This window comes from Hippopotamus amphibius, chromosome 12 (genome assembly GCF_030028045.1).
Source record: "Hippopotamus amphibius kiboko isolate mHipAmp2 chromosome 12, mHipAmp2.hap2, whole genome shotgun sequence".
NCBI classification, from domain to species: domain Eukaryota; kingdom Metazoa; phylum Chordata; class Mammalia; order Artiodactyla; family Hippopotamidae; genus Hippopotamus; species Hippopotamus amphibius.
In genome coordinates this window covers 3852848-3879828 of record NC_080197.1, presented here as the reverse complement: position 1 = coordinate 3879828, position 26981 = coordinate 3852848, and the positions used below count along the sequence as shown (strand labels likewise).

Sequence of the window (26981 nt, the reverse complement as noted above, 5' to 3'; positions counted from 1 at the left end):
AAAAAACTATAAAAAATACAAACACATAGAGGCTAAACGATATGCTATTAAACAACCAAGAAATCACTAAAGAAATCAAAGAGGAAATCAAAAAATATCTAGAAACAAATGACAATGAAAACACAACCCAAAATCTGTGGGACGCAACAAAAGCAGTTCTAAGAGGGAAGTTTATAGCAATACAGACCTACCTCAAGAAACAAGAAAAATATCAAATGAACAACCTAACCTTACACCTAAAACAATTAGAGAAAGAAGAACAAAGAGACCCCAAAGTGAGCAGAAGGAAAGAAATCGTAAAGATCAGATCAGAAATAAATGAAAAAGAAATGAAGGAAACAATAGCAAAGATCAATGAAACTAAAAGCTGGTCCTTTGAGAAGATAAACAAAATTGATAAACCATTAACCAGACTCATCAGGAAAAAAAGGGAGAAGACACAAATCAACAGAATTAGAAATGAAAAAGGAGAAGTAACAACAGACATCACAGAAATACAAAAGATCATGAGAGACTACTACAAGCAACTATATGCCAATAAATTGAATAACCTGGAAGAAACGGATAAATTCTTAGAAAAGTACAATCTTCCAAGACTGAACCAGGAAGAAATAGAAAATATGAACAGACCAATCACAAGTACGGAAATTGAGACTGTGATTAAAAATCTCCCAGCAAACAAAAGCCCAGGGCCAGATGGATTCACAGGCAAATTCTATCAAACATTTACAGAAGAGCTAACACCTATCCTTCTCAAACTGTTCCAAAATATAGCAGAAGGAGGAACACTCCCAAACTCATTCTATGAGGCCACCATCACCCTGATACCAAAACCAGGCAAAGATGTCACAAAAAAAGAAAATTACAGGCAAATATCACTGATGAAATAGATGCAAAAATCCTCAACAAAATGCTAGCTCACAGAATCCAACAGCACATTAAAAAGATCATACACCATGATCAAGTGGGGTTTATCCCTGGGATGCAAGGATTCTTCAATATACGCAAATCAATCAATGTGATACATCATATCAACAACGTGAAGGATAAAAACCATATGATAATCTCAATAGATGCAGAGAAAGCTTTTGACAAAATTCAACATCCATTTATGGTAAAAACTCTCCAGAAAATGGGCATGGAAGGAAATTACCTCAACATAATAAAAGCCATATATGCGAAACCAAAAGTCCACATCATTCCAAATGGTGAAAAACTGAAAGAATTCCCTCTAAGAACAGGAACAAGACAAGGGTGTCCACTCTCACCATTATTATTCAACATAGTTTTGGAAGTTTTAGCCACAGCAATCAGAGAAGAAAATGAAATGAAAGGAATCCAAATTGGAAAAGAAGAGGTAAAATTGTCACTCTTTGCAGATGACATGATATTATACATAGAAAACCCCAAAGACTCTACCAGAAAACTGCTAGCACTAATCGATGAATTTAGTAAAGTAGCAGGATACAAAATTAATGCACAGAAATCTCTTGCATTCCTATACACTAACAACAAAAAAACAGAAAGAGAAATGAAGGAAACTCTTCCATTTACCATTGCAACAAAAAGAATAAGATACCTAGGAATAAATCTGCCTAAGGAGGCAAAAGACCTGTATGCAGAAAACTATAAGACACTGATGAAAGAAATCAAAGATGATACAAACAGATAGAAGGACATATTATGTTCTTGGATTGGAAGAATCAATATTGTGAAAATGACTATCTTACCCAAAGCAATTTACAGATTCAATGCAATCCCTATCAAATTACCAATGGCATTTTTCACAGAACTAGAGCAAGAAATCTTATGATTTGTATGGAAACGCAAGAGACCCCAAACAGCCAAAGCAATCTTGAGAAGGACAGATGGAGTTGGTGGAATTAGGCTTCCTGACTTCAAACTATACTACAAGGCCGCAGTGATCAAGACAGCATGGTACTGGCACAAAAAAAGAAAGGAAGATCAATAGAACAGAATAGAGAACTCAGAGGTAAACCCAAGCACATATGGGCAACTTATCTTTGACAAAGGAGGTAAGAAAACACAATAGAAAAAAGACAGCCTCTTCAATAAGTGGTGCTAGGAAAATTAGACAGCAACATGTAAAAGAATGAAATTAGAACACTTCCTAACACCATACACAAAAATGAACTCAAAATGGATTAAAGACTTAAATGCAAGGCCAGACACTATAAAACTCCTAGAGGAAAACATAGGCAGAACATTCTATGACATACATCAAAGCAAGATCCTTTTTGACCCACCTCCTTGAATAATGGAAATAAAATCAAGAATAAACAAATGGGACCTATGAAACTTAAAAGCCTTGGCACAGTGAAAGAAACCATAAACAAGACAAGAAGACAGCCCTCAGAATGGGAGAAAATACTTGCCAATGAAGCAATGGACAGAGGATTAATCTCCAAAATATACAAGCAGCTCATACAGCTTAATACCAAAAAAGCAAATAACCCAATCCACAAATGGGCGGAAGACCTAAATAGACATTTCTGCAAAGAAGACATACAGATGGCCAAGAAACACATGAAAAGATTCTCAACACCACTAATCATTAGAGAAATGCAAGTCAAAGCCACAATGAGGTATCACCTCACACCGGTCAGAATGGCCATCATCAAAAAATCTAGAAACGATACATTTTGGAGAGGCTGTGGAGAAAAGGGAACTCTCCTGCACTGTTGGTGGAAATGTAAGTTGATACAGCCACTATGGAAAACAGTTTGGAGGTTCCTTAAAAAACTACTGATAGAACTACCATATGATCCAGTAATCCCACTACTGGGCATATACCCAGAGGAAACCATAATCCAAAAAGAAACAGGTACCATAATGTTCACTGCAGCACTATTTACAATAGCCAGGACATGGAAGCAACCTAAATGCCCATCAACAGATGAATGGATAAAGATGATGTGGCACATGTATACAATGGAATATTACTCAGCCATAAAAAGGAATGAAATGGAGCTGTATGTAATGAGGTGGATAGACCTAGAGTGTCATACAGAGTGAAGTAAGCCAGAAAGAGAAAAACAAATATTGTATGCTAACTCATATATATGGAATCTTAAAAAAAAAAATGGTACTGATGAACCCAGTGACAGGACAAGAATAAGGATGCAGATGCAGAGAATGGACTGGAGGACACGGGGTTGGGGGGCGGGGGGTGAAGGGAAAGCTGGGATGAAGTGAGAGAGTAGCATAGGCATAAATACACTACCAACTGTAAAATAGATAGCTGGTGGGAAGTTGCTGTATAACAAAGGGAGATCAACTCGATGATGGGTGATGCCTTAGAGGGCCGGGCCGGGAAGGGTTGGGGGGAGTCGCAGGAGGGAGAAGATATGGGTGTATAAATACAGCTGATTGACTTTGGTGTACCTCATAAGCTGGTACAAGAGTGTAAAGCAATTATATTCCAATAAAGAGCTTAAAAAAAAAAACACAGCTTTTGAGTAAAAATAAAGTGAGAATAAGAATGGCTCTGTGGTACAATGTCATGCACAAAAGTGACACTACATGTTTGTAAGAATATATGCATATTTAAGGTTTGGCCAACACACCCGAGTGCCTCTGGGGGAAATAGGCAGCTGGGAGTGAGAAGCAGAGAAGCAGGGGCGACACTTGAATCTTGCATCTCAGGTTGGGCTCCCTAGAAGCAGAGCCTGTGATGGGGATACTTGTACAAGTGATTTATGCAGGGAGGGCTCTCAGGAGGCTTGTAGGGAGGAGGGAAGCAGATGGGGGCAAAGGAAGGTCTCAGCAAAGATGCGGGCTTGGGTGTCCAGTCGTGCCTGATCCCATGGGGAGCTTTGGAGTGTGAAGTGTGTCACAGAGATTGTCCAGCTCAGAGGCAAAGGGACTGGACTCTTGCCCCCTGTGACAATGGCTAAGGGCCCTTCCTAGGGGGTGCGCGTACTCCCCCAGGCCTTCCAGGCAAGCCGCTGCCACTGGCCTAGGGCAGCCCTCTTGAAAAGGTGGTCCGTGTGAGTCCCTAGCAGCTGACACCCCTGTAGGCCGGTGAAGGTGGTGGAGACAGGCACTCCCGGCATCTGCTGGACTGCGAGGGGCCTCGCAGGACGGGTGATGGCGAGCTTGCAGGCCCTGCCCCCCCCCCAGCTGTCCATTCCCAGGGCGATGCTGCTCACAGAATGTCCTGGAGAAGCCAGGAGGGAAAGAAATAGACCCTGCCCACTGCTTTGAAGACAAGGCCAAGATCTGCTGGGGCTCCCCTCTAGGCCAAAAGGGCCCAGATGCTGCCCTCATGAGATGTGAATGCCAAGGTGGGAGCTCTCCCAGCAGTCTCCTAGTTATTTTCATTGAGTGCAGTTCCTCGCTCTTGTCCATTTTCCAAAAGCAAAGCTCCCTGCAGTTCCAACTGTGCCATTCTCAACACCTGCCAGCTCGTGGCAGCCGCCCGCTGACTGGGAGCATGGGGGACCCACGGCACACGGGAGGAGAATGCGCCCGCGCCCCCACCTTCCTTCCTGCCTTTGTCTCTGTACTTGGAAATCTCTTTCCTCCGGCCCAGCAGGAGCCCTGACTGGCTCAGGGGGCTGTGATTAGCAGCACGGCAGCCCTGTTGCTCTCCACCTGGGCTCAGACAGCTCTGTCGGGAGCCTGGGGTCTTGACAAGCAGGAACAGGCTGCTTCACAGAACCAGGCAGGCACCCCTGGGGAGTGACAGCTCCTGCCCGAGGCCAGGGAGGCAGTAGTGCCTGTAAGTGGAGCCTCTCCCAAACACAAAAAAGATGAAGAAAAAGTCACTTTCTCCCTGTGGCTGCTGTGAAAATCAGTGCCCAAGAGGATGTAGCATTGTGCAGATCTTATTTAACATTCTACGAGCAGCCCTGGTGATTGGGGGACTGCGGCTGGGTGTTGGTGGCAGCTCAGACAGATGAGAAAGAAAAATGGCCAAGTAGGCTGCCTCATCTTCTTCCCCAGCCAGGTGGTTCTAAAGAGCATCATTGTGGGAACCGAGTTCTTGTAAAATTCTTGTAAAGGGAGTCCTTGTAGCTCCATCGGGCAGCTAGAAATGATGTGAAGATCTTTTCAAAGAGCTGACCACTGATGATGGTCAAAATGGTACAGGGACCTGAGTCAAGAGTTTAGCTCCCACCTGGCAACAGGGCTGCAAGTCTTCGGGCGCATTGCAGGCCTTCTGCCTTTCAGTTCCTTCACCTGCCAAGTGGGGGCGCTAGACTAGCTTGCTGATCTGCTTTTGCTTGCACGTTCCCACGGGTAAAACTTTCTGGCCTGCATCCTAAGAAAGGCATAACTGTTCATTTAGAAGTTAGTTATACGTGTGTTCTCCTCCTCTAATGTATTATGTACATTACAAAGGGCATGCAGCAATAGATATAAGAAAGTCTGCGTGAAAAATACTGTAAATGGAAGCTTCATATTTTTTAAAAATTTATTTTATTGAAGTATAGTTGATTTACAATGTTGTGTTAATTTCTGCTGTACAGAAAAGTGATTCAGTTATACATATATGTGTACATGTGTGTGTGTGTGTGTGTGTGTGTGTATACACTCTTTTTCATATTATTTTCCATCATGTTTTATCCCAGGATATTGAATATAGTTCCCTGTGCTATACAGTAGGACCTTGTTGGGGGTTTTTTGTGTGTTTCTTTGTTTTTTAATTTTATTTTTTTGGCTACGTTGGGTCTTCTTTGCTGTGCACAGGCTTTCTCTAGTTGCGGCGAGCAGGGGCTACTCTTCATTGCAGTGTATGGGCTTTCAGTGCAGTGGCTTCTCTTATTGTGGAGCACAGGCTCTAGGCACATGGGCTTCAGTATTTGCAGCACGCAGGCTCAGGAGTTGTGGTGCATGGGCTTAGTTGCTCTGCGGCAAGTGGGATCTTCCTGAACCAGGGATCGAAGCCATGTCTCCTGCATTGGCAGGTAGGTTCTTAACCACTGCATCACCAGGGAAGTCCCAGGACCTTGTTGTTGATCCATTCTCTAAATAATAGTTTGCATCTGCTAATCCCAGATTCCCAATCCATCTCTTCCCCATCCACCCTAACCCTTGGCAACCACAAGTCTGTTCTCTGTGTCTGTGAGTCTGTTTCATAGGTAAGTTCATTTGTGTCATATTTTAGATTCCACATATAAGTGATATCATATGGTATTTGTCTTTCTCTGTCTGATTTATTTCACTTAGTATGATCATCTCCAGGACCATCCACGGTGCTGCAAATGGCATTATTTCATTCTTTTTCATGGCTGAGGAGTGTTCCGTTGTATACGTGTACCACACCTTCTTTATCCACTCATCTGTTGATGGGCATTTAAGTTGTTTCTGTATCTCAGGTATTATGAATAGTGCTATGAACATAGGGGTGCATGTATCTTGTCGAACTATAGTTTCATCTGGATATGTGCCCAGGAATGGGATTGCTGGATCATATGATAACTCTATTTTTAGTTTTTTTGAGGAACCTCTATACTGTTTATCATGATGGCTGCACCAATTTACATTCCCACCAACAGTGTAGGAAGTTTCCCTTTTCTCCACACCCTCTCCAGGATTTGTTATTTGCAGACTTTTTGATGACAGCCCTTCTGACCGGTATGAGGTGGTACCTCACTGTAGTTTGGATTTACTTTTCTCTAATAGTCAGTGATGTTGAGAAGCTCAGTATTTTCTTTCTCTACCCTTGTTGTGACCTCCCCCTGGGATGTGAAGACTCTGTTTTGGAGATTAGACCAGATGATCTGGAAGGGTTTCTCTAGGGGGAGCATCTGTGTTGCCCGTTTTTTCAGAGGAGACCCTTTGGACCTGACCTGTCCAATCATGGTAGCCACTAGCCACATGTGGCTCTTTAAATGCATTAAAATGAATTCGAACATAAAGCTCAGTCCTCAGACACGCTGCATTTCAGTCACTCCAGAGCTGCCTGTGGTTAGTGACTACCATGTTGGTCAATGCAGATGACAGAAGACTTCCATTACTGTGGAAAGTTCTACCGGACAGCCTGTTTAGCAAGTGGTTAAGACCATATCATTCAGCGTTTAATGACAGCAGCTGACCTTTGTTAAGCACTTGCTGTGTGCTGGGCAGCATGGGGTGCCTTCTCTAAGCACTGTCTCAGTTCATCCCAGCAACGGCTGCCTGCACTGGGTCCTCTTGTCACCCCCACGTCCTGGTGGGAGAATGGGGACTGGAGGGGAAAGGCTTCCCGAGAGCCGACACACCACCTGCATCTCACACCCCTGTGTTCTCCTGGGCTCCCCACAGGGACCTGGATTTTATCCTCTGAGCATCCTGTCTTGGATTTTTGTGCCTGTGAGCTCCCGGGCACATGTTCTCAAGGCTGGTCACTGTACGTGTGCTTCTTGTCACTCAGGTACAAAGGGAATTTCTTGCAAAGCCGTGCCCCGCTGAGAGCCAGTAGACTGCGGAAGCCACACTGGGGGCTGAGGAAAGATGGCCACCAGCCCCCACCTGAGGGGCTGGCCCCACGCAGGACCCGAGGGCAGGCTTCTTCGGAAACGACAGGTAAGGCTCTCCTTGGAGGTGGATGCAAACCGGGCACCAGGCTGCAGGAGATGTGAAATGAGCAGAGGCAGTCATCCTTGCTGTCCGGAACCTGAAGTCCAGCAGGGGGACGGATGCATGTGGGGTGATGACAAACGTGTTCTATCTGTGGGACAGTCGAGACTCTAAATTAGGGGAGAGGGTCCTGGGTGAGGATATCGAGAATCCAATATTGAGAAGACAATGAATGTCCTCAAGTACCGGTCACGGGTGCCGACCTGTCCAGGTACGGGTTCCCTCTAGGACCTGGAAAACCTGAGCCAGAATTCTGGGTGCCTCCACTTTCCCCCATTTCTAAAGAGGAAGTTCACGGGCTTTTTCCCGCAGGGCCATTGTGAGGCTAAAATGGGTCAGTGGATGGGCTTTCGAGTGCACGTGAAATGAAAGTATAAGGAGGAGTTATGATGTGAGAGCTGCAGGGAACATGGCTTCCATGGGAGGTGGTAAGAGGCGCCCTCTTCATCATGCTCGGAAATAAACAAAGGATGAACTAATGGAGGCTGCTTCCTGGAAAAGGGCTATTTTAAGTCGCAATCACTGGGCAACCAGGGCAAATCGCTTAACTTCTCTGGACCGCAATTTCCCCTCCTTCCTCCCCTCCGCCTGGCAGTGGTGAGCCCAGCCTTAGCCTTGCTGGCAGTGTGTCGACTGGGGCAGATGAAGACCATGTGTGAGAAGGCGGCGGGTCCCATCTGGCCAGTTTTGACTGCGTTACCATCCTTTTGTGGCCGATTGCTGTCTGTCTGGTTCAAGGGCTGACCCTGGGCTCTGTCTGATGGCTGCGGTTTTGGTCCCTGGGGGCAGTGGGCCGGGACACCTCCTCCTCCACCTCTGTGTAGCTCCGGTGCCCCCTGCAGGCAGATGGCGTGTCCATGCTGCCCCTTGACCCCCCACCTCCAACGCCCACACCCTCTCCAGTAGGTAGACAAGGACGAGGATTCGTCTTTTTCTCAGTGAGAATTTATATCAAGGTAGGTGTTTGCTCCACTGGATGGAAAAGCATTGTCTTTTTATGGAATGCCAAGGGTTAAGACCTTGTGCGGGAGGCTGGGTGGGGAAGACAAAAATGCAGTCCAGGAACCTGCCGTCACCCTTTCATCACTTTCTGTGGCCCCTCACCTTGAACTTCATTACTTTCCTCCTTCTTAAACAGATACAGTCAATGGGACTGCCCATTGGGGTGTGCTTGGGTGACAGAACCCACCAGAACTTCCTAGAACTCGGCCAGTTGTCCCAAATGGTAGAGCTTTCCCATCAGCTCTCTTCCCAGGATCCGAGTCCAGCTGCTCCTGGAAACTCACATCCGCGTCAATGTTTCTGTTCCTAAGCTCCATGCCAGAAACTGAAAGGGAGAAAGCAGTCCCTGCTCTTGATAAATGTGGTACAGGGTGAAGACAGACAGACAGGCTCGCGGTCCATCCTTTGCTCCAACCACAGGGGGCAGGACACTGGCGGGTCAGTGAGCTCCCTCCTGGGAATCTTCTGTCTGTACAGCGAGGCGTTGACGGAGGTCTTCCCCACTCCATGGCTCCGTGTGAGGGTCGAGTGAGCGCGTGCACAGCAAGGAGTTTGCAGACTCTGAAGCAGATGACACGTTGATTTTTATCATCTCCTGAGCGTAATAAGTGTATGTGTGTAAGACCTGGCATATGCTGAGTGCCAGGTGAGTGTGGAGTAACCAGTGTGCCTGTTGTTTACTGAAGGACAAGGTCAGTGTTGGGGGAGGAGCCCAAAGGGGGAGTTTTCTTGGGAGAGAGACGGCTTCTTCTGGAAATTCAGATGTAGAGAGAATAGAACAGAGGCTTTCTGGACTGGTGAAGAAATTGCCACAGACTTGGTGATTTAACACAACAAAAATGTATTCTCTCCCAGATCTGGGGGCTAGGAGGCTTGCTGTCTCTCCAAAGGCTCTAGGGGAGGACGCTTCTCTGCCTCCGAGCTTCTGGGGACTCCAGGCATCCTTGGCTTGTGGCTGCATCACTGTAGTGTCTGCCTTCCTCTTCACACGGCTTCTCCCCTGTGCTTCTGTGGGTCAAATGTCCCTCTGTCTTTCTCTTACAAGGATGCTTGCCATTGGATTTAGGGCTTACCATAAATCCAGGATGATCTTATTTTGAGATTCTTAATTCAACTTCATGTGCAAAGACCTTTTCCAGGTAAGGTCACAGTCACAGGTTCTGTGGGTTAGGACTTCGGACATATCTTTTGGAGGGGGAGACACGATTCAGCCACTAGCCCCTTCAACAGCTTTTCCCCTAGATGGATTCTGCGAACCCACAGAACGGACCTTAAATGTGTTTCTAAGCTAAAAAGGTAGCAGCACGCGTGGACACTTAAGGTACAATAATGCACATCATCTGTGCTCTCATGTGCAAACAGTTTGGGCAGGAAAGTTCTGTTATAAGCCCATATATGTGTATATATATATATATGTGTGTGTGTGCGTGTGTACTCATGAAAACGGGATCACCCAGCCCACCACCCAGCAGGACATGTTCACATCTGGGGGCAGCGTCGTCCAAGTGGCTACACGTAGAGTCAACCCTTAGACAGGTGTGCTGGGCCAGGGACACGCGAGCCTCTCTTTGGGAAGAAGACCTGGTGGCCAGCTGGATAGGGGGTGGGCAGGGCCTCCACGTGTGACCATGTGGATGGTGCCGACAGGGGCTGCAATCCAGCCACCACCCGTTGGTCCAGCCTTTTGCTCTGACTGCGGGGCTGTCAGCCCAGAGCAAGGAGCTCCTTTCTCCTTCTCCCAAGGGCGGGGACACCTTTCCACACATCCCCCAATAGAAGTGGCAGCGTCTTCCTAATTTGCACGTGTACCTGGTACCCCCGGGGGCCCCAGTGCTAGCAGAGAGACCAGCCGGAAAGCCTCTGATCTTTCGCGGTCCTTTTCACCCCATCTTCCTTTTAAAAGCTTTTCTCGGCCTCAGGGAATGGCCCTGCCTCCTCCACGTTGGGGGAATCTCACTCTGTATACTTCTGATCTCAACATCAGCCTTTCCTAACAAAATCCTAAGAGCAAACTGGGGGCGCCAGTGAATGGGGGATAAAGCCAAACAGAAAAAAAAATCAGAAACACATCTAAATGGGGAGCTAAGATGAGGCCAAACAAATGCAAATCCCCCTGGGAATGTAGCCTCCGCCCCGCCCCCCTCCCCCCCCATGAAAGTAATAATGTCACAGCAACAGCCGGGGTGGTGACAGATGTCTGCGCTTTCATGTTTGTTATTGGAACAGCCAGTTGAGTCAGAGGTCTGGGTCACTGGTGCCCATTTTCAAAGGGCTCCCTCCCCCACAATTAGGAAGCATATGGGGTATGTCCACTGAGGGCAGGTGTGAGCCTGCAGGGTGTGGTCTAAGCATTGGCCCAGGGAATATTAATCGCCTCCCGTTCCTTATTGAAGTGTCAGAGAGGGAACAGGGGTGGCGGGTGGGGTGAACCAGCAAGCCCAGGGTGGACACGCTGTGATGGACACCCTTGGGTTGGGGGTGGGGGGGTAGAATGTGTTATAATAAATACCACCTGGAAATCAAAGGCGCTTGGGGAGCTTATTGCCACCACTTTCCAAAGCCCATATTTCACAGCGGAGTGACAGGCTTTCAGAGTGTTAGGTGTTTGTTGGAGACAGAGTACTGTAACTTCAAAGGAACCTAAAGATGGGCCCTGGTCATCCACCATTTACAAACAGATTTCTTGTCTCCTTTGACCCAGCAGGTCCTGGTTGGAGAGATCAGAGCTGGGGTCTCAGTGAGGGAGCAGACCTAACCATGTGTGTGTGTGTGTGTGTGTGTGCGTGTGTGTGTGCGCGCGCGCGCGTGCGCGTGCACGCGCGTGCAAACGTGTATATCTTTGTGGGGTGAGGACCTGGTTTCCACAGCAGGACAATGATAGGGTGATCTGTTTTGGGTGACCCGAGGGGCTGTAACTTGGGGGGACCTGATGAAATCCAACAAAGAAATTGAGAGTAGCCTTTGAGGGGAATTTCCCAATTCAAAGGTAAGGAAAAGCCTTGGTCCTGATCCTTGAAGGTCAGTTAGAACCAGCAAAACATTTTCAAATAAGTAGTCACGAATACTTGTGTCCAGGGGCTGAAATAAGATATTGTTAGGGATTCTTTCTCTTTTTTATTTTTGGAGAATCTTCCTGTCGATAATTTATGAAGATGAAGAGAGGATGTTTCTGAAAAATATTTTTTAAAAGGATGCTTAATTTCCCTCTCCTTTCAACTCTTCCAATAGCTTAGTACTAATCATTTGAATTAACAGATGGCTTGGCAGTGAAGTCATCTGCAAGCAGAAGGCCAGAAGAGTTATGAAGGATGGAGACCTAATTTACAAGATTTTGTGATGATTGGGATCTTTGAGACTCTCCTGAGAACTGAACTTTTAAATTCATTTTTATTTTTATTTTTTGACTTTCCAATATCACTGAATTTAATTTCTTTCTTTTTTTTCTTTTTAAAATTTTTACTTTGTATTGGACTATAGTTGATTTACAATGTTGTGTTAGTTTCTGGTGTACAGTGAAGTGATTCAGTTATGCATATACATACATCTATTCTTTTTCACATTCTTTTCTCATTTAGGCTATTACAGAATATTGAGCAGAGTTCCCTGGGCTGGCTATACAGTAGGCTCTTGTTGGTTATCTCTTTAAAATATAGTAGTATGTCTCTATTAATCCCAGACTGCTAATTTATTCCCCCACCCCCAACCTTTCCCCTTTGGTGACCATAAGTTTGTTTTCTATGCTTGTGAATCTGTTTCTGTTTTGTATATGAGTTCATTTGTATCATTTTTTTTTTTAGATTCTGCATATAAGCGATGTCGTATGCTATTTGTCTTTCTCTGTCTGACCTGCTTCACTAAGTGTGATCATCTACAGGTCCATACGTGTGGCCGCACGTGGCATTATTTCATCCTTTTGTTGTTGTTATAATGAATGTCAGATGCTTTTTATTTTTTTAATTTATTTTTTATTGAAGTACAGTTGAATTACAGTGTTGTGTTAATTACTGCTGTACAGCAAAGTAACTCAGTCACACAGCATATATATACATTCTTTTTCATATTCTTTTCCATTATGGTTTATGACAGGTTTTTTTAAAAAGCTTGCATAACAAAGAAATGTGGCATTTATGATTAGTATTTACATATCTTCCATAAAAATATTTTTTAAATTTTTTTAATTGAGGGGTGGTTGTTTTGCAGTGTTGTGCTAGTTTCTGTGGTATGGCAAAGTGAAGTGGAGTTCCCTGTGCTATCCAGCAGGTTCTCATTAGTTATCTATTTTATACACATTAGTGTATATGTGTCAATCCCAATCTCCCAATTCATCCCACCCCCATCACAGGATATTGAACATAGTTCCCTGTGCTATACAGTAGGACCTTGTTGTTTATCCATTGTATATATACCAGTTTGCATCTGCTAATCCCAAATTCCTAGTCCAACCCTCTCCCAATCCCCTCCCCCTTGGCAACCACCAGTCTGTTCTCTCTGTCTCTGATTCTGTTTCATAGATAGGTTCAATTGTGTCATATATTAGATTCTACACATAAGCAATATCACATGACCTTTGTCTTTCTCTGTCTGACTTACTTCACTTTGTATGATCATCTCTAGGTCCATCCATGTTGCTGCAAATGGGATTATTTCATTCTTTTTCATAGCTGAGTAATATTCCATTGTATATGTGTACCACAACTTCTTTATCCATTCATCTGTTGGTGGACATTTAGGTTACTTCCATGTCTTGGCTATTGTAAATAGTGCTGCTATGAACATTGGGGTGCAGGTATCCTTTCAAACCATAGTTTTCTCCACTATATGCCCAGGAGTAGGTTTGCAGGATCATATGGTAACTCTATTTTTAGTTTTTAAAAGAATTTCCATACCATTGGCTGCACCAATTTACATTCCCACCAACAGTGCAGGAGGGTTCCCTTTTCACCACACCCTCTCCAGTATTTATTGTTTGTAGAGTTTTTGATGATGGCCATTCTGAGCAGTGTGAGGTGATATCTCATTGTAGTTTTGATTTGCATTTCTCTAATAATCAGCGCTGTTGAGTGAACTTGTTTAAAACCTAAATTCAGTGGTCCATCCCATCCAAGTTCCTAGCAAAGGGGTAGGGGGAGCTGGAAGTTTCTTTGTCGACATCAAGTAGCATTGACTTACCAGACACCCCAGGCTAAATGTGACTGTGGACAACAGGGATGTTGCTATTGCAGAGACCATCCTACCTTATCCACGGTCGCTTCACGGATCAAGGCAGAGGTGTGGAGTTAGGTGGATATTATCTCAGACAATTGGGCTGCCTCATTGAAGGCACTGGTGAAGAATTGTTCTTAGATATCAAGTCATCGAATATCCCTAGGAAAGAAAACATCTCCTTAAGGGCAGTCTTTATAATCCAGATGTTCTCTTTCTTTTACTTATTAAATTAAAATTTTTTTTATTTTTTTATTTTTGGCTGTGTTGGGTCTTCTTTGCTACTTGCGGGCTTTCTTTAGTTGTGGCGAGCAGGGGCTACTCTTTGTTGTGGTGCACAGGCTTCTCATTGTGGTAACTTCTCTTGCTGTGGAGCAGGGGCTCTAGAGCGCAGGCTCAGTTGTTGTGGTGCACGGGCTTAGTTGCTCAGAAGCATGTGGGATCTTCCTGGACCAGAGATCAAACCTGTGTCCCCTGCATTGGCAGGCAGATTCTTAACCACTGCACCACCAGGGAAGTCGCCCCAGACGTTCTTTATGGGACACCCCAGAGGCTGGGTGGCGGGGGGGCAATGATTGTCACAGGATGAGGACGTTCCCTACCAAACTGACTGCTGATAAATTTAGACCCCATTCAAACACTTCTCTCTCTGTCTCCCGGTCTCTCCTTATCGTTACCTTCCATTCCTGACCTTCAGATTGACCTTCACGATATCATGTAAGCTGATTGCCAAGTGAAACTCCAAATCATGCTCAAGGCATCGAGTTTCATGAGATTGATGGAAGTGACCATTGGGTTGATTCAGACCCACTGGTGGAATCAGACCGGGTAACAAATGAACAAGAGAAAACTGGTGAGGATAATTCCAGGGAGTGACAGGAACAGCGGAAACTTAAGAGGAGCCCTTAGAACAACTGAGGAAACTCTAGAATATTTTTCGGGTGGGAAAAAGTCCCTCTGGATGATCTTGCTCTGAAAGTAAATATAGAAGTGAAGAATAGTCCATTGTTCCACCCTATAATTTGGTGTAAAAATGTCCTCTGCCCCCATTAACATTCAATTAACCTTTGTTAAAGTTAACAATTAGCTCATAATTTGTCATTATAATCCACAGACTGGAAGTTTGTTTTACTTTTATTTTTGTAGGTTCATCTGCTTATTTTCACAACTTTGGGATTTCATTGTTTTTCAAGATAAATTCTCCAAGTCCTTAAGTTTGCACTATTTACTTGAAATTCGGTCCCCGTTGTGAAAGAACTGATTTTGGGTGGCCTTTCCTTGGTGACAGTGATCTCGGTTAACAAGGACCCTGTTTACCCAGCTGACAGGTCATTTCCTCCTTTGTACCAGATGCCTACCAGATCTGTAGTGTTTGTTGAATGAGTAACTGAACAAGCAGAAGTGAGTCTCCTTATTTTAAGCTTTGGAAGCACACCTTCCGTTGGGAGGACATTCAAAACCAGCCCCCGAATCTCTAAGAATGAGGAAGGAGCATGCAATCTGGAGGGTTCATTCCTGGTGGTGTTTTGGGGGGGTGTCAACAATGGAGGAATGCAGTGGGTGTCGAGTTTGGATGACAGTGGGCTAACCAGCATGAAAGAAAACTTTGTCCTTTTCTTTATAAAAGAAACTTTCTTATCTAAAAAAGTTCCAGCCCCCCTACCCCTTTGCTAGATTCAAATTTGTGGAATCCCCATCTTCACCCGCAAGGACCATCTAATGCCCCCCCAGCTTTACAGATGAAAGCTCTGGCAGACGAGATAAAGATGGGGACCTTGAGCCGACAGACGTTCACGCTGATGCCTTTTTTTTGGACGTTTTATTTTATTTTTTCAGCTCTTTATTGGAGTATAATTGCTTTACACTGTTGCGCCAGTTTCCATTGTACAACAAAGTGAATCGGCTGTATTATACATATATCCCCACATCCCCTCCCTCTTGAGCCTCCCTCCCACCCTCCCTTCCCCACCCCTCTAGGTCATCACCAGTTGATCTCCCTGTGCTATGCAGCAGCTTCCCACTAGCTATCGATTTTACATTTTGTGGTGTATATATGTCAATACTACTCTCTCATTTGGTCCCAGCTTCCCACTATAATATCTTTTGACCTGGGGTCCTCTCTTGCACCACAGGGGGATCAAATCTTGAGTGGGGGATGTGTTACCAAAGCCAGCAGGAGTCAAAGTTATCTTTGAAAAGCCTACAAATCCATCAGAAGAGGATGAACGGTGTCTACATGTTTGAGGACCATTGAGGCAAAGGAAGGAAAGAAAAAAGGCAATCCGTTCATCCTGGCTGCTTTGACAGCAAACAGCAATTTCTAGTGAGGAATTCTCACATGTCCCCGCGTGGCCGTTCAGCGTACACCATTTGGTTTTAGCATGGAGCATCTGAAACTGTGATGACGTCCGAATGGATTGGCTTGTTGGTGGGGATTGACTCAGATGTTGGAGTTGAGTCTTCTGGGTGGTGTGGGAGGTAGTGAGTTTCAGAAGTCAGGGTTTAGGTTCAATGTGTGATGGGACCCTGCTGGGGTGGGTCCCATGTCTCATCTTACCTGAGCAACTGTCTTCCTGATGCCAGTTTAAGAACTGGGGGCCACTCTCCACTTAGCAGTTACTCCATGTAATTGATGGTCAGGGTAAGACTATCTTTTATAGCTTAAGGGGAAGTTCACCACTAAGCTTGTTCTGAAAAACGCTCTCTCCACTGTTTACTTCCCAAGTTAGGGTCTTCGGGACTTACGAAGGGAAGCTTTGCAAGTGTGCGTGTGTGTGTGTGTGTGTGCACTCGCACGTGTGCATTTCTGTGCTCGCGTTAGAGTGTTATTTTTCCATTAGAAAAAGCAATTGAAAAACGCACACGTCCATACAAAGTGGGTGATACCACCTGAGCGAAAGCCACTACTGCTTCTCTTTTGTTGCGGTTATACAATTCCTGATGCATTTCTGCTGATGAGGTCACTGCTCTGAAATGAATACGTTTCTTTTCAGAACATGGGGCGAGGTGGGGGAGAACGCACCATCGTTCAATTGTGTTTGCATTTCAGGTGGACATTCTAGTCTCGGGGAGCTTAAACCCTATCGGCGGACAGCCCTATTACCCTTTTCCTAATATCACAGTTATTGACCCTGGGCTGCAAAAAAGAATCTCATAATTAGGTTTGCCTTGTTTTTGTGTTTATGTGCACATTTCTCCTCTCTAGCTGATGACATATCAGTTTTTATTCTTTTATTATTGAAATCCTTTGTGTTAAAAGGATCTGCTCCATTAACTGAGACTTGTTCTACTTACTCCGATGCTGGGATACATGAAAACTTTCTGTGGTATAACGAGCGCTTTTATATATTTGCTTAGAAACGCATTTTGAGGAACTGAATGGAGAACACTGATGTGGTTGAGGTTAATTATTCGGGCTTTTGCTGGGCACATTGGAAGCTGTGCTGCTTCTGCTGGTACAGAGACTAAAATTGGAACGCTGAAGAGGAGCCCAGCGTGGCCCTGTGCCCGATGACACATCTGAAGTCATACTGATTGAGGGAGATGCTTTACTGAACGATAAGAACTCCACCGAGTTTCTGGTTTTGCAATTTCCTGCAGCTGGCCTGGCTTCTGGCAGTAAACACTGTGAGATTCGGGGCTACATTTCAAAGTGAGATTTTAGAAAAATCTCCCCATAACTAAACTCAGAAGGCACTTTTAATCTAGGAGCTGCACCCACATCTAATCCCCCCGACACACTTGTGAAAAGCGATTCATCCTCACTTTGCAGAGGGAGAAACTGAGACTCAGAGAGGCATCCAGTGACTTGCTCAGGGCCACCCAGGTGATGAATCTGGGGGTCCATGGTGTTTCCTACATTCAGATAACTCATGGGCCACCTTCAGAAAGGTCGCATCTGCATGTCACCTGTGTGATTATTTGCTTATGTGATCCACTTACGCTTCCCTGGCAAAAACCATGCAAAAACCATAAATACATTTATTTTCCAGAGAAACTGTTTATCGACACAAAATGGAAAGCCAATATCACATGCCATTAAGCGACCTTCACAGAAAGAAAACACTGGGAACAATGTTTTCTTGGTAAATAAATTCTAGCTAGACTGCTGTGGGCAGAAGACCAAGAGCCCTAGGTATCCCTCTGCTTAAAAAAGAGATTTGGAAGAGTCAGGCCGCCTAGAGATGTATTAGCACCCAGCTGAGACGTCTTTCCTTAATCAGAGGGATGTACAGAGAGTAGCTTTCTCACTGGGTGAGTCCATTTTATTTAACACTAAGCTTGTGACTCACCCCCCACTGGGGGCCTGAGCCCCTCCCTGGGCCCCTGCAGTGCTGTCACATCCAATTTTCTCTGTCAATAAGATCCGCTCGGCTTCGACTGTCTTACCTAGGGTTTCTTCAACTCTGGTAAGGCCTTCACTGGTATCCATTTAAACTCTACGTTCAACAGAGTTGGTTGCAGAGGCTGTGGACCACCATTCTGCAAAGACCCTGCTTGAAGGCCGAGCCTTTCTGCTGCGTGGGGGTGGGAGCTCGGGGGGGTCAGAGGTCTCCTAGGTAGGTTCAAACTCTGCATTTGTGAGAGTCTGAGAGCTGACCTGGAGCCTTCTGTGGCCGAAGGAAGGCGGATGGGAAATGCCCAGGGTGCAGAGAGAGGGGGTGGGAGGAACCAGGCACACCAGAGAGCTTGGTGGAGGGCTCATCTTCTCCTGAGAACAGTGGGGAGCCGTTGACAGATGTGGGTGCAGGAGAGGAGGGAAGAGGGAAGATCACCCAGTGTAGGTGCAGAGTGGAGGTGTCACCAAGTCCAAGCTCGCTCTACTCACCGCACAACAGGCCAATAAGGCAGAGATGAGGCGTAGAGGCAAGGAATATTATGGCTTATTCCGAAAGCCAGCAGACCGAGAAGATGGCAGACTAGTCTCTCTAAACAACCATCTTATCGGGGTCTGGATGCCAGTTTCTTTTATGGCACAGAGAGGGGGAGGAGATGAGGAAGTAAAGTAAAAAGGCCATACATTTTGCAAACATCCCCTGGGACGGCCAGCCTCAGGGAGGGGATGTGTTCATTTCTTCTTTCTTCCAGCCATCCGCAGGCAGACAGGGTCCGGAGGTTTCCCCGAACATTCAGGCAGAGGGCAGGGTTCCCTGAGGCAGGCCACTGTGTACAGACAGTATCCTTTTAGTGGACAAAAGCAACGGGAACCAAAGGTTAAAGTAGAAGAAACAGATCCAACAGGCAGTGGGATTTGGCTCTTCCCTCCTACAGAGAGAGGATTGGGGCAGATAGAGTGGATACCAGGAGACTGATGAGAAAGTTCCTGAAACAGCTTGGGCAGGTTTGTGTTGAAAAAGAACTTGGAAAAAAGGGATGCTCCACCTAGAGGAAGAGAAAAGCTAATTCCTAGTTTTCAATTATGCACGTAACCATGAATCATGCTTTTTCTTAACACATTAAAATATGGCAGTAAGGTTCAGGTCTGATCACCCCCCCCATTCCCAATGCCCCCCTCAGAGAAAACTGCAGTTTGGAATTAGGAGGGCACCTGCTAGATTTTATTCCTGTGCACCCGTGCGCACACGCGCATGCGCGCGCGCGCGTGAGTGTGTGTGTGTGTGTGTGTGTGTGTGTGTGTGTGTGTGTGTGTGTCTGTGTCTGTGTTTAACCTGAGTGGTACCACACTGCCCATCTCATTGTGGAACTTGCTTTTCTTTACTCAACAACATTCTGTGGCCTTCACACACTGTTAATATGTACACACCTATCTCAACCTTGTGAGGAGGGTCTGAGTCTCTCTGGGTGGGGCTTCTGTCATTTTAGGTAGTTATTCTCCCAATAAGGCATAGTTCATCTTTGCCAGTACTTCACTATGACATCGTGCTCTTTGGACCCACTGTCCATGACTCCCTGGCCCAGGCAAGGAGTTTCTCTAGGGTAGACCCAAGAGGAAGAATCGCAGGGTCTGTGTCATGTCACACATTTAAAAATTTATTTTATTTTATTTTGGAGTACAGTTGATTTACAACGTTGTGTTACTTTTCTAGTGTACAGCAAAGTGATTCAGTTATACATATACATGTATCTATTCTTTTTCAGATTCTTTTCCCATATAGGTTATTACAGAATATCGAGTAGAGATCCCTGTGCTATACAGTAGGTCCTTGATGATCTCTTTTATATATAGCAGTGTGTATATGTTAATCCCAACCTCCTAATTTATACCCCCCCACCCCCTTTCCCCTTTGGTAATCATAAGTTTGTTTTCTATGTCTGTGAGTCTGTTTCTGTTTGGTAAATAAGTTCATTTGTATCATTTTTTTAGATTCCACATATAAGTGACATCATATGGGGTTTGTCTCTGTCTGACTGACTTCACTCAGTATCATCATCTCTAGGTCCATCCATGTTGCTGCAAATGGGATTATTTCATTCTTTTTCATGGCTGAGTAATACTCCATTGTATATATGGACCACATCTTCCTTATCCATTCCCCTGTTGATGGACACTGAGGTTGCTTCCATGTCTTGGCTATTGTAAACAGTGCTGCTGTGAACATTGGGGTGCACGTATCTCTTCGAATTAGAGTTTTCTCCAGATATATCCCCAGGAGTGGGATTGCAGGATCGTATGGTAGCTCTATTTCTAGTTTTTTGAGGAATCTACATACTGTTTTCCACAGTGGCTGCACCAGTTTACATTCCCATCAACAATGTAGGAGGGTTCCCTTTTCTCCACACCCCCTCCAGCATTTATTATTTGTAGACTTTTTGATGATGGCCATTCTGACTGGTGTGAGGTGATACCACATTGTCGTTTTGTTACGTTGCACATTTTTAATAGATATTTCCAAGTTGTTTTCTATTTCACATTCTCATAAATAGCATATTAGAGTACTTCTTCTTTCATTGATCTTATCACACTTCAGAAAATCCTCAAGGTGGGTAAAAGATGCTTGTGGCCAGGACGGCCTTTCCATCCCCACCTTGCATCCCACTCGGGGGTCCATTGCTCAGACGGACCACGAGGAAGGCTGGCATTATCCAGTGAAAAAACATGGAGGGGAGAATAGACTAGTTTGTTTTTAAGTCACAGGGAAGTGAGTTTCTCTTGACCAAACTTTAAGTCCATTGGTACGATTTGATGTTCTCTCCAAATATTAATAGATTTGTTCCTCGGCCGAGGCACAAAGTCTCGGTCTGCTCCGAGAGAGGTCCGTCACTGCAAAGGACACAAGGTCACACAGGACTTCCTCTGTGCCGAGCCAATTCATTAGACCCGGTGAGCAATTTGCAAAAGAGATTAATTGATTTGCAGGCTGCTGAGTCCTAAGTGTTACTCAGCTCCCTCCCAGAAAGCTCAGGCCGCCCGGGAGCTCGACAGAGCAAACAGTAACATGTAAGGCTTTAGTCAAAGGCTGAGTGGCATCTTCATCCCTTATTATAAACAGAAGCCAGAGAGATGATTTCTCAGCCCTTTCTGGCTTAGCGTGGGATTTGGGGCCACAGTCCAGACTCCCGGAATAAAATGAGAAGGCTCACGGAACCGCAGCTGCCAATATGATAGCGGTGTTTCTCTTCACAAGCTTTGATTATCCTCCAAATAGACACCTTACTTAATTTATTCGGAAATGTTGCTACTGGAGGTGGAAATGTAAACTCTGCATGCCTGTATCGGAAAGGACTCTTTGGGTTGTGAGGAAAAGAGATTCAATTTAAATTGGCTTAGACAGAAACATTCATTATCTCATGAAACAGAGAAAGGAACTTCAGGCTCAGCTGGATCCAGAGGTACCAGTAATGTCACCGGGACTCAGTTTCTCTCCATCTCCTGGCTCCTCTTCTGGGTCAGCATCACTGGCTCCTCCGGTACCTGCCCTGCCTGAGCATGCTTGGGTCCTTTCTGTAACCCAAGTCCCCAAGCTGAATCCAGGTGGCCTGATTGGGGACAGGCGTCTCTCCTGAACCAGTCACTGGGGATCAGAGTGGCCAGGTTTGGGGCATGCATCTGTCCTTGTATGTGGGAGTGGGTTGGGGCCACCTCTGCTGCAGCCCTTAAGAGTAGAGGAGAGATGGTTTCCCAAAAGAAGAGGGGCCCAGATGTCCAAACCGCCTCTTACCCATGGTTTAATGGGATTCAGCATCTGTGTGTGAGCAGTCATGCCCCTTGAGAGAGGCGGGAAGCACCAGATGCCACGCGTCCTCTCCTCGAGGAGCTCGGGGACCGGTTGAGGGACCGAAACACCTTTGTGAAATAGATGAGAGTTCATGTGCAATCAGCGGGGCGTGCTCGGTGCCAGGCAGCGTGTGGGAGCAGGAAGAGAGGCAGACAAGAACACGACACGGCCCTGTCCTTAGGGAGAGCCCAGTCTGGCAGAGGGAGCCGGCACAGACTGGTAAACAAGTCATTACACATGCGGTGCGGTAAGCTCCCTGATGTGATTAAGCTTCAGAATGAGGGATCCTGACAAGGCCGGCTGGACTGGGGAAGGGAGAGTAGGCTAGCAGAGAGAGGAACAAAGCAGCAGGGGGCCGCCTTCCGACGCCCACCCCCACGGCCGGGGGGAGCATGGCCTCCTACGGAGACCCACAGCCTGTCACTCTTCACCATCCCATCCCTCCCCCTCGTATCGTAAGGAATGTTTGCCATCCACACGAAACTGCTGGAAATGGAGGTGCACAGCACTTGACTACTATTTACTTGTTTATCTAAAATGCTACGTGTTTCCCTCGGCAGTCGCTAGTAGATTCCTGCAGACACGGAGCCACACGTTCTGAATGCTGATTCCTGCACCACCAACAGAAGTTGGGAGGGCGGAAGTGGCCAGTGCGCTGCTCAGGGCTGGTTCCACTGGGCAGGTGGGAGGTCAGGACCATAGAGTCATTTAAAGAGGTTGAAATCTGGGTATTGGAAAGATAAATGTGTATTATGTTAATTTTTTTTTTTTTTAAAGAGGCACATACTTTCAATCCCAAACTTGAAATGGAGACTGTTCTGCTTTGGAAGACCTTTCTGGAAACTGTTCTCACCTTTGAGTTGGGAGAACCCCTTCTCAGCAGAACCCACAAAAGGAGCCTTGTTCTAGAATTCTCTGTGTCAAAGGGCTGGTAGACAAATGGAACCAGAGGGTGGGGCGAGAGGAGAAGTGACGATTTCAACAGACCTACAGGTGCGGACAGAGTCACGACGGGCTCACCTTGTCGGGTCTTTCCTCTCGCTCCTCAATCTGTGACCTGACCTTCAGGAGCGACAAGGCTGCTTTGGTTTTGGAGACAGGTGGCCTTGAGGGTTCATTCTAAGCAAGGGATTAGTGGCAAGATGAGGTGGAATGATGTGACCCACAGTGAGCCTAGAGGGGAGATAACTTTAAGTGATATATAGACGGCTACATTGAGGTCCTTCTCAGTTCACTGGTAAGCCTCTTGATTACATCACAAAGGAAGTCTCGTTTTGATGCTAATGTCCTTAACACCTGCCTAACTAAGTCTTTACTAATCTCCCTTTAAACAGACAGAGGTTGGGTTTCAACCTCGAGCTGAAATTTGAGAACACAGTTCTGTATGTATCAGTACAGTATTTTTACAGGTACTTCTTAGGCCAGATCCTTCATCTCGCCCAGCTGCCTCCCACAATAGATCTTGAAAAACCAAATACTTCTTCCCGCTCCCTCAGCCTCCCTTAGGCCACGAGCAGTGCAGGGGAAGAAACTTTGTTTTTGGAGTCAGAAGAATTCGAGTCCTGACTTTTCCTCTTACTGCTTCCTTGGCCGAGGAGGAAAGAGAATCTCTTTCCCTCAGATTCTCATCTGTAAAGTGGGGCTGTTTCTGAGTCCATAGGTGTCAGATATTAAGCTACACTGACTCACTAACCTGGCCCTTGAAAAGCCCACAAGGCCAGTCTAGAAATATCCCACTCATCTGTCCAGGGGACTGTTGAGACACCCAAGCTACATGAGATGGTGAGTTGGAAAGATGCTGTGTCACCTGGAAAGGACTTTGTAGGTGTGGTGGTTATCGTGGCTGACAGTGGAGGACCATGGGCTGTTATTTCCACCGGGGTCTGGTAAAGACATCTGCAAGTCAAAGGGATGCATCGAGGAACAGTGGACTTCAGATGGGGAGCTAGGTGGTATTGGAGGATGCTTGGGGGCATATGACTTTATGCACAGGGATACAGGTGGTGCCTCCCTGCCGAGGTGAGACTGGCCCTAAAGGTAGAGGAGACAAAGGGAATCCTCTCTACTCTGGCCCCAACCCATCTCACGCCTCCCTGGCAACCAGGAGCCCTGCTTAGGGACGCTGCCTTCCTCTAAATAAATGCATTCTCGGTGGCCTTGACCCCAACGTTGGATGCTGGCAGGGAGCACTGGGGAATCTGGTCCAACAAGCATTGCTTCCTGCTTCAGCATTTGGAGAGTTTCCTCCAAATGTTTTTCTTCATCTGATTTTCAGTATGGCCTGGTAGGGTCAGCAGGGGGATGTCGTGGCCATTCTCCATCCTAATTAGGAGTCTTGCCCAAGTTCAGACATGGAGGAAAAGAAATGCAAGTTCCATTCCAAGGTTTTTCCTTTGCTAAAACTCTTTAAATTTTGGCTTATTTCTCTAACTTCCAGAGACACGAAAAAGTAATTTTCGTGCCGCCCTCCACACAGACATTAGTGATCATTTCCAGTCCTTTCCAGCTCTCCCTTTTTGCTACGAGGCACCTGGCATGCCGGGAATGGACAGAAGCCATTTTTCTAAATACTCGCGCTTGAAATTATTAAGCGTTCATTAAGCACCCCCGGGTGCAAAGCACTCTCGGAGATGTTTGTTTCTCAATTTTCTATAATTTCCTGGTTTTTTCCCCTTCGCTAAAGGCGGATTGAAAAACGAACGCAGTGCATTTGAGTCTCTGAATCATAGTTAATGGGCGACGCCCCCTCCCTTAACCGCGCTGTTTTTCTTCTGCCCTCTCTCGTCTCCTTTCTTATCAATCCGATTGATTTAGTTCTTACTCTTTTTAACCCCTACTCGGGGGGCTGCAACTTTTTTTTGCTTTGTTTCTGACCACCTGCCGGGAAGAAATGAGCGCAGAGCCGTGACCGGCACTCGCCCGGGACTGCGGGTGGGAGCGCTGGAAAAATCGAGAAGGTGGGCGCGCTGGAAAAATCTGATGGGCAGCGGGGCTGCGGGCAGCTCTGCGGCATCCGATCCGGCGCAGGATGAGCGCGGGCTCAGCCCCCGGGGGGGCCCTGCCGCCCGCTGATCGGCACCAGGGACCCTTGAGACCCCATCTCTGTGTAGACCCTTCTGGAAAAACACAGAAGCCCGAGGCGCCCCTCCTGTCCGCCCTCACGCCCCGTGATGCTGAGTCTTACATGAGCAGAGAGAAAAGCTGTTTTTCTCTTTCTCTTTTTTTTTTTTTCTTGACAACAACCTCATATAACCTCAAAAGTTGCCCATGAATTTACCAAAACTTTTTTTTTTTTTTTTTTATGAAACTCTTCTAACCTCTGGTGGGGGTTAAAAAACAAGCCCTGTGAATTTAAAAGAAAAAAAAGAAAAAAAAAAAGCACGACTTTTTATTTGATGGGAAATTCTTTTCCAAGCTTCAAGGGCGCCCCCTAGCGCCGACCTGCGAGGAGCCCGGCTGAAAGCTCAGCTTTGGGGTGCCTCTCTCCGGGGCCCCGATCTCTTCCAGGTGTGTGTCCGGCGTGGACCCGACCTCGACTTTCGTGGCTGGGGGAAGCTGTGCTCCCGGGGGACGTGCTCTGAGTACAAGGGGACCCCCTGGCACGCACTTATTCTCTGTTCTTTGGAGTTCAGGTGGCTGCAGCCCAAGGATGGGAGAGGACGGTTTTGACCCAGGAGCCCCAGTGCTTTGTGAAACAGGCTGGACCCCGCTGGGGAAGTGACTCTTGCCACTGTCTCGGCACGCAGGCGACCCTGGCTTGTTTCGGTCGTGTCATGGCTCGCATAGAAATGCCGCCCAGGTGCGCAAGACTAAAAACCGGGACTGAGAGAAGAGGCAGAAGCCCCAAACCGAGGAAGGAGGGAAGGGGAGGGGAGAGAAAGAGAAAGCGATCAAATGGGATAAAAGGAAGGACTCAACGGGGCGGGGGGCCGGGGCGGGCTGCCCGACCTTTCCGGGGCTCCCTGTCCCAATGTTTGTGATGCGAGATCCAGGACTCTGCGGCAAACGCAGGCTCCCGGGGGTTTGCACACCGGGCAGGACTTCTCGGTCCTTCTGTGCCGGCTGTGTGAGATGTTTCTATCCTCCCCAACCTGGAAACACGCCGGTTCTCTTTCCGAACTGGCCATGTTTTTAGGAAGCACACGTTAAAAACATTGAAAAGCACACGTTCTAAACTCGGGATGCAGGAGAGGAGAGCGCCTGCGGCAGCCCGCCCAGCAGGGGCTCCCGGGGGGCAGCATGGGGAGGGCGGGCTCCGAGCGCGAGCTGCGGTCCTGCGTCCTCCAGGGCCGTCTCAGCTGCCCTCGGTTTCCCCACCCGTAACGTGGAGGCGGCAAATAACAGTATCCATTTTGTAGGGCTGTTGAGCTGTCACTTATACACATCACTGAAAATAGGGCTTAGCCTCATATTGTATGGTGAGCATGCCAGCTCGTGGCTATTAATCTATCTCTACTGAGGAGCCTGAGACCCAGACTTTTCCGTTAAATCTTCCATTTTTTACATGATGGGAGTGAATTCACATGAAAAAACGCACACCTACATACACACTGGTCTGAGCCCCTGTATAGTCCGGTACTTTTAGACCTTTACTTTGCAGGCTGCAGGGAGGCCTGGGAGGGGAGGGAGGAAAGAGGAGGGAGCTGGTTGCCACCCCTCCCTGTCACCTATCGCCCCCACATCCGGGACACTTGAGCCAAATACCGAAGCCACTGTGGTCACAGCCCTTCTGGGGTGAATGGATTTTGGGGAAATGGCCCCTTTTCCTCCCCCTCCAAAAATGTGGGAGGGGACCCACTTTGAGTCCATGCACACCAGGAAGCCACGGTGGAAATGTGTTGGCACGCGGGCAAACACGGAAGGGTGGGGAGGGGGAGACTTCCCCTCCTTGACCCTGGAGACCCCGCTGGCCCTTCCTGACGACTCTGTGCTTTTCACCAGCCCGGGTGCCTTTCGACCTGGGTGTTTGGTGGCACATCTTGGCTTCTGTCTTTGGTTTGGTGACATCCTTTG

The 26981-nt window shown here is 46.7% G+C and overlaps 1 protein-coding gene across 1 annotated transcript in view; it reads left to right on the top strand.

The window, feature by feature from the left end:
* Nucleotides 1–26981, top strand: part of ZNF831 (zinc finger protein 831) — an 80091-nt gene that overhangs the window by 20769 nt on the left and 32341 nt on the right. Inside the window, exon 3 of the mRNA XM_057703963.1 lies at nucleotides 7382–7533. Coding sequence (XP_057559946.1) covers nucleotides 7382–7533 — 152 coding nt within the window. The remainder of the gene's footprint in view (nucleotides 1–7381; nucleotides 7534–26981) is intronic.